General features: G+C 42.4%; 1 protein-coding gene across 15 annotated transcripts in view; it reads left to right on the plus strand.

Moving 5' to 3' along the window:
- Positions 1 to 12,912, plus strand: part of RBFOX1 (RNA binding fox-1 homolog 1) — a 1,051,909-nt gene that overhangs the window by 925,071 nt on the left and 113,926 nt on the right. For all 15 annotated transcript variants that reach the window (XM_055340886.1, XM_055340889.1, XM_055340888.1 and 12 more), the window contains 2 exons: positions 2,258 to 2,401; positions 9,054 to 9,107. In XM_055340886.1, the coding sequence (XP_055196861.1) occupies positions 2,258 to 2,401; positions 9,054 to 9,107 (198 nt within the window). The remainder of the gene's footprint in view (positions 1 to 2,257; positions 2,402 to 9,053; positions 9,108 to 12,912) is intronic.

Below are 12,912 nucleotides of genomic sequence, written 5' to 3' on the forward strand. Positions count from 1 at the left end.
ACACCCTGTGATGATCCATAAGTGGCCCCTCTTCATTTTTATCATGAAATATACACTCTTGCTCTGCACACAGGACCCTTTGTGATCCTACCCCTGCCACCCCCCACAGTGTGCTGTTCTGACTGTCCTTCCTGCACATGACCAGTGACACTAAGGTGAACGTGTACTTACTAAATCCAGACCCCAATTTCACCTCCACGTCTTTGCCCTCAGCTGGCACGGCATGGGCCCCCTTCCTCTCTGCCATGAGACATCTCCCACTGAAAGCGCAAGCTCCAGAACTGACAGGCCTCAGAGACCATCCAGCTGTGTGGTGTGCCTCTGCTTTAGGTTTACTAGGCCCTCTGTGAGTCACTCTGATCCCAGCCTCACGACTGTCTTTCTCCTACTTCCCTCTCTTGCACTGAGCTGGGAACTGCGTGTGTTCGGAGGCTACCTTATGTGTCCAATATAAAGCAGCTGCTCAGTAAAAACATGTTTAACAAGCAAATGAGAACCTTTCCTCTCTCTGTTTCCTGAGAGAGGCTTTTTCATTCCTTGTTTTTGAGATTTTGAGAAAAAGTCACCATCACTCGAAAAAATTCATTGCCTTCCATTTATTGAGTTCATGTGCCAAGAACTCTGCCAGGTTGGCCTATATTACCGCATTCAGGCTTCACAGAGCCTTAGAAGGTGTGCTGTATTGTTATTACTCATTTTCCAGGTTAGAAGACTGTCACCATCTTCCTCCTTTATTCCACTCCAACAACACAGACAAAATGACCAAGCTCAGTGTTGTCATTGTAATGACGTAGCGCTTCAAACTTGCAGAGGTCATCCTTCTGATACCAAATCAGCTTGGAAGAGTAGGGTGCCAGCCACTGGGAGATCTTGACTTCAAAATGCCATTCAGGGGGTATTAGGAAAGAGAATGCAAATGAAGTCTGCCAAGAAATACAAGAATTGGCAAGAAAATCACTAATTATGCCCATGTCATTGTGGTATATACAATATATAAATCATCTTTATATATAACATTTCTATTTATATGTATATATAAAAAAATATAATTTATATATATGTGTATGTATGTACATATATATATATATTTCACTTTATGAAGTTGTCTTCTCTGTGTCTTTATTATCTTACACCTGCTTGGTTGCTTTGATGGTTTTGTCCCAGTGATATGCTTCTGCATTGTTTAAAAGTAGGTGAGGCCGACCCCTTCCTCATAAATTACATGGGCTTCCACATAGGTTTTCCATTATAGTTTTGGAGAAGCAAGTAGCTCATGTGGATGGCATCACCTGCCACCCGGAGGCAATAGATGCTAATTGCAGAGAAAGTATCTAGAAGCATCTCTAGAACCAAGAGTATGGGAATGGCTATAATGATACCAAATATTACTATGACTTTTCTTCTAGTTTCTGCTTATATTGTGCTGATATAATATCATGCTTTCCAAGACTTTTATCATGCCAAGAGTGGGAAGCAGAGTAATGAGTTATGCTAATAGCATAGCCTTGTCGACACCAAGATAGTCCATAGAATATCCTGGAGGTGTCTAGATCCATGCTGTCTGACCTGGAAACCACTAGCTATGGGTGGCTACCAAGGACCTGAATTGTGGCTAGTGTGAAGGAAAAACTGGATTCTATATTTTTCTTAATGTTAATTCATTCAAATTTAAATAGCTATGCAAAGTCATCTGTAATGGACGGTATGGACGTGCATGACCAAGAAATCAGAAGATAAAACCTTAAAAAAAAATTAAGTCAATCAGATGGCTACTTGGACTGCAGAACACCAAACAGCCTTCTCAAATGTTTTATTACATTTGCTAACGTTTTATCTGGACAGTCGCAACAATTATGTAGGCGTATCTTAAGATTTTGATTAAGGGGATATACCCTCTCCTACCTTTAATGAGGAGGTTTTCTCTGATTGCCTGTTAAAACTCCCAGAACACCTCATGCCAACTACCCCTCCCCCTGCTTTATTTTTCTCCATGGTGCTCTCCTCCTACCAGTTCCGAATGTATTTATTAATAAGCTTATTGCTTCCCCTGCCCCCATAAGAATCATGCTCCATGAGGGCAGGAAGTTTGTCTGCCTGGATGTTAAATAAATACTCGTTGAATGAATGAATGACCCAGTGGCTCCTTCCTTGTCCTTCTTCCTTTGTTCCAGCATTTTCCTACCATTCAGGGGAAGCAAAAGCACTTTGGAAAGAGCACACAGGTCCACTCAGAGCCTCTTTACTCTTGTCCTTTTAGCAGACAGACGACGCGGCACCAACGGATGGCCAGCCCCAGACACAACCTTCTGAAAACACAGAAAACAAGTCCCAGCCCAAGCGGCTGCACGTCTCCAACATCCCCTTCAGGTTCCGGGATCCGGACCTCCGACAAATGTTTGGCGTAAGTAGTGCGTTTCTCCTCTGCTGTGCCCACTCTGGGGTCCCCGGAGCCCTTTCCTCCTCATGTAAGTCTTTGGTATTTATAACATGAAGATGAGATGTTTGCATGGGGGAAAAGAAAGGCATTTTAAATCCTAGTCTGTAGGTATAGTGGGGCCAGAGTCTCTTTATGATTTTAGTGTAAGCGTCTTTGTATATGTTCACCATGTTCCCATTTGCCAAATGGTCTTCTAATTAGTAACTGGAAGGTCAAATGGGAAATGAGCTCCCAGGAGAAATAGCATTGAAAGGAGCCCATTGACGATCCTAAATCGAGTAGCTCAGGGCCCCATGTCATGACTGAAATAAACATTCTGTGTCCTTTCAGCTCTTTTCTCTTTTGTACGTGCCACGGTTATCATGCCGTATTCCTACAGACCTCACTCTTTCCCAGGCACTGGGCATTTAAGATTTCAGAGGCAGCTTTAGAGATTAATGAGTTCTGCATTAAGCTTCATTGAAAAGCAAAACAAAGAAAGCCAGAGATTTCTAAGTCTGACTTGCCTCCTGTAGTATACATTCTCCTGGAACCGATGATGAGGATTCAGAGGTCCTGTGCCTCTGAATGGTTCTAGAAGCATCTCTAGATGCTGTGATGTTCTGTGCCACAGAAGACAGCCTTGCCCAGGTACCATGATTGAAACACAGAGCAGGGCAGAAACCACCATCAACCAAGAGAAAATAGATGATAGGGTTGCTTTCTCGTGGGACATGATGACTCGGATTCTTTTTCTGCACGAAATCTTGCCCTGTCCACCTTGAGAAGGAATGAGTTAGCCATGTCTTCGGGCTCAGTTCCGCCAAAGGACAAAACTCTGACAGGGCTTAGATAGCCTTAGCTATTTAGGGTTTGGGGCTTGGTTTGGTTTGGGTTGGGTTGGGTTTGGTTTTTGGTTTTTCAAATGTAGTCAGCCTATTTGTCCATGACATCTATCCTAGCGTTGATGAGAGGTGTCTGTGGATTCTCTGAACAGAACTACATCTTTAGCATTTGACTTAGAGTAAAGGTTGGCTACCTGGAGATTCTTCTAAGAGTTTGTGGACGGATGCAAATGTTACACAAGGAATAAGAAGAGGCAAAACTTTACTGCCTAATCCCAGCCAAAACAGACATCATTCCCCCAATGAGAAGGGGAGCTCTGTTTCATCACTCTGCAATTGTGGGGTTAGCTTGCTTGCACCTTTTATTTCTTTAACATGCATGATGTTTATCAAGTCCGCATCTGACACAAAGGCAGAGCTAGCGTCCTAATATTCAGATACCCAGACTTGAATCCTGACATTTCAGAGGAAAAGGTCAGCTTCTGCACTTTTATCTCTCTCGTTTGGTAATAACCTTGAGTTGAGCCCTCTAACTCTTGCAGAGTAGAGATACCCTCGGGCACTCTCAGGTCAAAGATGACTTTGAAAAGTGCAGAGCATTCAAAGTGAAAGTGGAGGTTAAGTGTGTATAAAGCAGTGAGACCAGGTTTGAATGATGGGCAGCCAGAGGAATTAGATTCCTTTTGCCACGTCAGGTTAGAAAGCCTTGCTCTGCGGTCCATCTTTACTCGTCAGGTGTCACTGGGATGTTGGCTTTGAGTTTGGCCCTCCTAATGACCATCCTGGTGTTCTTTCTTGGTGTCACTCACTGCAGCCCACCCTGAGGGCGCTCTTCCCTCCCTGGTCTTCTCCGTTTTCTTGAAAGTCACCGGAGGGCTACACGGCTGAGTCAGAGGGGTATTGGCAATATCCACAGCTGGAACTCCCCAAGACAGCACCCTTTCTTGCACGGATATCTGAGGCTCTCTGTTCTTACGGGGCGAGGGCAGGGGGTGCAGAGCAAAGTCTTGTCAAAGATCGAATGTACTACCAGTTTTCAAGCCATGATCAAAATTGACTGGTTTCAGAGCCAGTTTCTGTAAAAATCATAATTTTCAAGCAGCTGACAAGACGTCGACTTGACAAGATGATAGATAAGCTTAGTATCCATTAAGAAAATGCAGCATACATTGAGTAATATTGAAATTAATTTCATTCATCACAAACAGCATCTGGGTTCATTTTAAAGGTACAGAAGAATTTTTTTTTTTATGAGTTTCAGCTATAAAAATTTTCAGGCACTTACAGGTTCCTGGATTCCTTGTAATAATGCTGAGGCCTCCTTAGTCTACAAGCACTATTCTGACAAAATGGAATTGAAATACTAAAAATCTCTTCTTCCCAGCCGAGCACTGGGAAGGCAATCCCATTCTGGTTATGTGATACATTTAGTGGCATGAATCATGTTGAACAGCATCTGTAAACATTCTGATTGGTTTCCCACACAGTTGAGAGAATTAAGTATGCTTTCTTCTTTTAGGTCACAGTCACTGTTAGAAATGACATTTTGATTCCAGGCAGGTCTTTTCCAAATCATCTGGACATGAGATAGCTCCTCTCCTTCTGTTGCTCTATTTTGCATTGGCCCCTTCACTTTGGCAGGGGCTAGAATGGGGGGTGATTACAGAGAAAAATCCTGAAAGAGATTTTTGTGCTTTTCTTCTTTGTCTCCTTTTGTTCAGTGCAGCCATGGAGATCTGAAACCAAAACCAAAACAAGACAAAAAGGGAAGCACCTTTCCCAAACTGCCTAAAACCTTGCTGTGCTCATAACCACTTTTGTAACCATTAATAATTCAGCTGTGAAGTTTGCAATTTCTGCAGGCCTAATGGTCAGTGTAGGTACTTCACATTTTGTTTTTAATTTGTGGCTTCAGGGCCTATTTATTGCAATTCTGGTGACCTTTCTTCTATTATGTTTTTCAGTACTTGATATTCTTCATTTCTTCCTCCTTTGGAAGCATTTGTTCTAGTGGTTGGCATTAAATCTTCTAACTATTCAGAGATTTCCTTCCTTCCTTCCTTCCTTCCTTCCTTCCTTCCTTCCTTCCTTCCTTCCTTCCTTCTTTCCAAGATGGAACATTTTTTTTTACTTTTTTTTAATAAATTTATTTTTTATTGGTGTTCAAAGATGGAACATTTCTTGGTCAAGAAGTTATGTGGCCCTGGTGGAGTCAGAGTCTTTTCACTCCACCAGTTGGGGCGTGAGAGAACAGATCAGGGGCGTTGGTTCTGGATGTTTCACTGGAAGAAATGTTGGTTCTGGCCTGGCTACTTCATTCTTGAGCTCTGTCCTCATCTCAGGGAGCATTCATGTGGGTGTGCATCTTTTCTGTTTGAATTGTTGATGATCTCATGAAAGGAACGTGTGGATTTCCACCAAATTGATTATGATGGCTTGCTTTTGGACAGAATGGTTCTTTAACCTAACATTTAAAATTTACACACACCTGGGTTTGGGGTGAGAGAGGTGGTTATGATATTTCCAGACCACTGACATGACACATTGCATCATAGAACTGTTTTCAGAAGCCAGCTACTCAGTGAGTGTAAGATTCAGATTTGCACAGTACCCCTGTTGACATCACAGCCTTGCTTTTGTTATCAAAATACAGACCCTCTGGGTGTGAATATGATCGACTGAAGTCACTCATTCTTGTCACCCAAAAACAGGTCACGTGACTTTCAGAACATGCAAAAGAAGTTTTCACAGTCACCTTTTTAGTAATAACATAGAGATGGTTGTACCTTTGGCATTAATGCCAAATTCCATGCACCATGCTGTTATAACTAGTGAAGTCTTTTTTTTTTTTTTTTTTGGACCTGGCATGGCGCGTTCCATTTCTGCATTCCAAACATGAAGCCAATCCTAGGAAAACTGAGATGATGCCTCTTTCTTTGCCTGCGTGTGCTCTTTGAACTAACCTTTACTTTCATGTTTTATGCTGTATCCACTGAGCATCTTCCACAGTTTTTCAGAGAAATATTATTTGATCTGAGAATGTCTCAAAATGCCTGGTACGTACTTGCCCCAGTGCGTCCCTATAAGCTTCCGGATTTTATTCTCGATACAGCTATTGAGACACCTTGCATGGATCCTGAGACGTTGTTGAACGTGGCTGCACATGGGTGTTGAGCAAACTAATGCGAGTTAAGTCTGCGAGTCATGTCTATTTAAACTGAACATGTGCCAGCTGTGTTTACATCATTAGTACCAAACTTCCCAATTAAACTGTTGATACTATAAATATAGTACGCAACTGTCTCAGGAATGGGGCTCATATCAGCGTTCTTCTCACTGCTCATTTCACTGGCTCTGAGAATCATCCACCCAATGGCAACTGCCAGAGAGGCAAACATTTGAGACCATTTCAGGGCATATGGTGTCATCGTTTCATTTAGGGAATGACACATGCTGGGATTACTTCTTGATTGGTTGGTTCTGTCTCAACCCGATCTTATTTTAAAGGGAATGTTTTCATGTTGACTGCTTAGAGAATGTTCCACGATGACATTTGCCTCGTGGTTTTGGAAGGAGTCCTTTACAAGCTTCCCTGTTCATAAATATGTGTGCTTTCACGCTCGTAGGCCTGAAATAAATATGATAGCATCTGTGTGGATTGAATAGTCCGAGGAGGTCGTATGGAAATCACTGGTTCTGGGGAGATCACAAACTGGAAGAGTGTTTACTACTAAATTCAGTTCACCTTTGAACGGCAAATCCCGCATTTCCCAAAACTGAAAGTTTTCTTCTATTTTTAACAACGTTCTCTGCCCAAATCTAGGGCACTGAAAATGTTCTGTAGAATATTCTCCTAACCCAAAGGAAATTAGAGTGCCCACAAATTGCAGGTTGAGGTAGCTACCAGTTTCCTGGTATTTCCATTGTACCTTCTGGCAGTGGAGCCCTTCCTTCCCTCTCCTCTCCCAGCTGAGCATCTTCGTTTCTTCCAATCCTTCTACTTCTCTGGGAAGAAGAGAAGCACGTCCATCCACTCCATAAGACAAATTCCATCCGCAGTCCCCTGACTGCATCTGTATCCTGAGGAATGGGCACGTTTCCATGACATAGCTTTGGGTTTCCTTTTTCTCCACCATCAGAACTACTTTTGTTTCAAGGTTTTGAGCTATTTCTCTTCAACCAAAGTGTGCATATTTCTTTTTCTGTCTTTCCAAGGAAAGTGGATTCATTTGTATGTTCCACAGGATAGTCTCTGTATGTTTCAAATCTTTTTTTTTTTCTCAGATCCTAGTAGGACCCTTTTGACACTTACTCTCAGCCCCCTACCCCCATGGCCGTATCGTGTGACTGAAGCACAGTGGGCAGGGGGGCTGTCTCTGATTCTCTGTGTTCTAATCATTTGTTCCTTTTCTGTCCCCTCCCAAGCACTCTGTCCCCTGCTACATGGAGGCTGCTTAATGCTTTCCACCCAGGGGAGAGAGACGGAACACGGAATCTCCTCGGGCAATAAAGGATATAATAAAAATCCAGGCTGCAAAAGCAAATGGAATAATACAAAAGCTCAAAATAAAGGAAAAGAAGGATGGGCATATTCCTTCATATGGTTCTGTTTACTTTTTAATCACTAAAATGAGCCCTTGCCCTCATTCTGCATCAGGGTAAAATTCCCATCATAGTTTTCCTGGGCCATGTCACATGCCTTTATGACACTCTCTCCCACCTGCATGCTCAAGAAATACCCACAGTATTTCATGCAATCTAAGAAAAAGAGAAAGGATTCCAGTGTCAGGGGAAAGGGATCTTGGACTATCAGATGCTTCTGGTTTCAGGGTCTGTATTCCCTTCTTTTTAGGGTGTGAATCACAAATTGCTTGATGTGTATTTCTCACTAGGACTATGAGATTTAGCAAATTTAAAAAAAAATGCAGGATAACAATAGCTGAATTTGAATGTTAGATAACATATTTTATTAAGTCTAAGTATGTCTTAAATATTGAGGGGACATAATTATCCTGAAAAATTTGAAATTTAAATTTAACCAGGCATCTGTAATTCAGTTGGCCGCCCCATTTGTAATTTGAAACCATGTTTCCGGGCTTAGCCATGTGGAGTTGCTTTCACTTGTTATAGAGTCTATCCCTCCTAATTGTTAAAATCTATTTATTTGTTTAACAAAATGGAGAACCATCTTGAGAGAAGTACGTTTCAGCCCTAGGGCTAATCACAACTATGCTGGTGTCTTGATTATGATGGATATCCATGTGGTGGATCTTGCTTTTATCTGTTTGTTCTTGTTTTATGTGGCCTGGCTATTACCCTAGCTTATATGGGGCCAAGGGCCACAATCCTCATCATCAGATTCTACTTGGACATTTTAATATCAAAATCTTACCTCGTCAAGGATCTTTCTCCTGGTGGCTAGTGGAATAGCCTAGGAGGGTCAGGTTACACACAAGCCACTTTTAATCTTTGCTGCTCAGTGCCTGGGAAAGCAACTGTGGACACATAAAGCAAGGAAACTAGAACTAACCACTCAATTACACATTTTGCACCACGCCCGTACTAGGACATCTCACCTGGCGGGGTATCCAATAAAATGGAAATTGTTTGTGTGCTTGTGCTTTCTCCTGGTTCAAGCACATCTCTAAGGATACAACAACATAAACTGTCTATCCTTGATATTAAAAGAGGAAGAAAAAAAAACAAACTCTGACTTGGGGTGCAATTACCAATGTGCATAATATGATTTACTCCATTTCTCTTGCTTATAAAACATTTCTATTTCTTTGCAGCAATTTGGTAAAATCTTAGATGTTGAAATTATTTTTAATGAGCGAGGCTCAAAGGTAAGCAATTTAATTTACTTTAGGATTGTTTAGCTTATTTTTAAACGTTTGCTATGGATAATGGGAAACAACTGCACTGTTTTAATTAGCACATCGTGAAAATACACTTCAGTGGGAATTCCTTTAGAGACCTCCTCCAGTTTCAAAAATGGTGGGAAATACATTGGGTTCAGTTTAAATGTATAAGGGGGTAATTTAAAATTGCTGTTTTATACCTATCTATCTATTTATCTATCTATCTATATATATATATTTATCAAGTTTCCAGAGGAAAATTGCCCATGCTTAAAAAATAATGTTGTTGCTACATTTTTGTTTTTCAGTGATAATTATGTTCTTTATATTAAAAAGTGAGTTGATAGTCTCATGCGCAGGTAAATATGTGATTATTCTGTATTAATAAAGTGCAGTTATTTTCCTGGGTTGTAGGGGAGAGAATTTCATATACACCAACCTTTTGAATATAATTTTATTCATTAGTATGTTTACCACTCCACATTTTGCAATTTGCCATTGCTTTGAATTTGTTTTTTGGTGTTTAGTTTTTTGGTTTTTTTTTGGGGGGGGGTTTTCCCCTAGAAGACCAATATTTAAATCGATTTTCCCAGAGCTAAAAGTGTTAGTAAAAATCAGGGGCAATATGGAAAGGCTCCGCACATTCAACATGGAAATATGTTGAGGGAAAAAAGGCCCACCTCTCTCAAAGCATCCCCTTTAACAGTGCTCATCAAAATGCAGCCCCTGGAGCAGAAACACCTAGGAACTTACCAGAAATGCAAATTCTCAGGGTCCAGCCCAGACCTCCTAAATCAGATGCTCAGAATGGGAGCCCAAGCCATCTGTGTTTTAACAAACCTTCCAGGCCCGTCGTTAAAGTTATCCACACTGAGTTTTCCTGTTTTAGGGAAATGCCCAGGCTTCATCTGAATGCAAAATGCCCCTTTGCCCACCAGGGTTTTGTGGTTGCTAAAGTGTCCTCATCCCACTGCATGCACAGAAAACGCTAGAACTCTGTTGGAATCTCCCTTGAGGAAAGCAGTGCACTCGGCTTAGCCGCAGATGCTGAGCCGTGCCAGTCCTGCCGAAGAACTCAGAGATTGACCTCAGCAGCCAGAAAGTGACCACTTTCAATGCCTCTGCCTGGTTTCTAGAGCGCCGGTCCCCAGGCTGTCAGGAATTCTAAGCTCCCTTCTTGCATCCTCAGACTGCACAAGTGGATATTGGGACAAATTGCTTATCAGATACAGAGAAATGCTGGATTTAGCCCCGTAACTATCCTCACACAAGCAGTTTGGGACAAGTCAACATCTAGGAGGGTTACAAGAAGAAATGGTTTTCTCGAAGGGGACAAATGCCAGCCCTCTTGGGCACAGCAACCACCTCCTTCCTGTGAAGCAGACGTATTATTCCTTGGGCAGTCTGCACCCTTTCCCTCCTAACTAGGATGATGCAGATTGATGTGAGGGAAGAAAATTCTAGTTATTCTCCTCTCCACACCCAAAATGATGTTGCGATATGCTGGATGAGGGGGAAAATATCAATTCATTATACTCTCTGGTTCTGCTAGTTCAGGGGTCTTCTTCTCCCAGAATTTCAGATATTTTAGTTATTCTTAGATCAGTGGCGTGACCTCTAGGCTGGGGGAAACAGAAGTTAATTTCCTTTCTGCTTCTTTTTTTAAAAGATTTTATTTATTTATTCATGAGAGACACACACACAGAGAGAGGCAGAGACACAGGCAGAGGGAGAAGCAGACTCCATGTGGGGAGCCCAATGTGGATCCCTCCCGGGACCCCAGGATCACGAACTGAGCTGAAGGCAGATGCTCAACCACTGAGCCACCCAGATGCCCCTCTTTCTTCTTCTTGTATGAAAATCATTATAAGGGCTGTTTCTATGCCTGCAACGTAAAGTGCATTAAGAAAATTTGTGCCTGGGGCACCTGGCTGGCTCAGTCAGTAGAACATGTGACTCTTGATCTCAGGGTTGTGAGCTCAAGCCCCACGTTGGGTGTAGCAATTACTTAAAAATAAAAGAAAATAAATAAAAGAAAATAAAATAAAGAAAAAAAATGTGCCCAGCCTAACTAATCCTTTTCACTCAGGCTTCATGCATTCTTGGCAAAATCCTAGAAGATGACCCGGAATGTTAGCCAACTTTCATAATCTAATCCTGAGTCTGTAGTGATACTGCTTTTAAAGTTTTAATTTTTTAAATTTATATTTAATTTATATTTTGGTTTGTAACTTTTGCCAGTGGGGAGAAGCTATTTCATTCCTTTTTCGAGAGCTGTTTTGAGACATTAGAAGAATATCGTTTGCTATTTTGAAAGTACAATGGAGATACTATTTTAATACTTCCTCCGTCATTGCCATGATTAGCCTGTCTCTGGGGCTTTAGCAATGGAGACCGTTTAAGTTTGCCACATCCAGCAACTGAGTTTGTGAACCTGCTTTTTACTTTTGATTAGGAGACATCAAGAAGAGCCTGGGTGGGTATGCTCCCTCCAAAAAAGGCAGTCTGGCAAGTGCTGGGGCTGACTGTTTAGGTATGACTGGAGCGTCCTCAAGACTGTCCTTTGGAGAACTAAATGGCAACAGCAGCTCACACATGGATATTTTTCAGACTTGACTTTATCCTCAACAGGAAAGGGCCTTTAAAAAAAAAAAAGATTTTATTTATTTATTCATGAGAGACACAAGAGAGAAAGGCAGAGACACAGGCAGAGGGAGAAGCAGGCTCCATGCAGGAAGCCCGATGTGGGACTTGACCCCAGGATCCTGGGATCAGGCCCTGAGCCGAAGGCAGATGCTCAACCACTGAGCCACCCAGGTATCCTGGAAAGGACCTTATTTAAAGGAACATTTCCATTTACGTAGTTGAGAAACCTGAACCACCACCACGACCTCATGTTCATCATTTGGTGCAGGAGAAGCAGCCAGGAAGCAGGTGGGCTCCTAAGAGTGAGGAGCTCACCTTCTGGCCATTGTTTTAGGAGTCGGTACCTGAGGCAGGTCACTCAGGGCTCAGTGAGGATGGCTTTGTGTTCTGGGTGTTTGGGGTGCATGTATGTGCGTGTGTGTATTCCCCCTACAAACACAGGCAGGATCTATGTCCTCCTGAGAACATACAGCCTACATAGCTCACGTGTCCATGAATAGCTAATATACAGGGAAACCACATTTTAAAAGGATGCGCCAGACTTCAGAATTTGAGAGCAGTTAGGGCTGAGAGATCCCATAATTCATTTTTTCCTTTTAGGGGATATAAAAACATGTCGTTTAACTCTGAAACAATGGGTTTGGGGGATACAGCCAGAGACAGCTACTTCTTCATGTATCCAGGAAATAGGGAGTCTGAGCTTTGATTCATTAGGTATCTGTGAGTCCTGCTTCCATCCAGGTACAAGACGATGGCTGAATCCATGGTGAGTGGGTCAGAGGTGTTTCCCGTCCTCATAGATTTTCCTGAGAGGTGGAGGACACAGCCCATTAAGACCAACAACGGTCATACTACACACGCTGTGCTCTGTGGTATGTGTGTGGCTGCTGAGAAGCCAGGCAGGCAGACCAATACCGTCAGGGGTGGAAGGCTTCCTGGAAGAAGGGGCATTGAAGCTGGGAGTGGCTATTGTCATGAGTAAGAATTTCCCAGGGAAGGGAAAGGGGGAGGGCGGTTTTCCAGGGAGAAGGAGCCGCACCTGCAAAGGTGAATGGGAAGAAATGAGACATGAAGCTCTTAGCCCCACAGAGAAATGAATTTTTAGACACATATCCACAGCTCCCCTCTTAATGGATAGTTCTCT

The sequence above is a fragment of the Nyctereutes procyonoides genome, unplaced genomic scaffold (genome assembly GCF_905146905.1).
Source record: "Nyctereutes procyonoides isolate TBG_1078 unplaced genomic scaffold, NYPRO_anot_genome, whole genome shotgun sequence".
Lineage (NCBI taxonomy): Eukaryota > Metazoa > Chordata > Mammalia > Carnivora > Canidae > Nyctereutes > Nyctereutes procyonoides.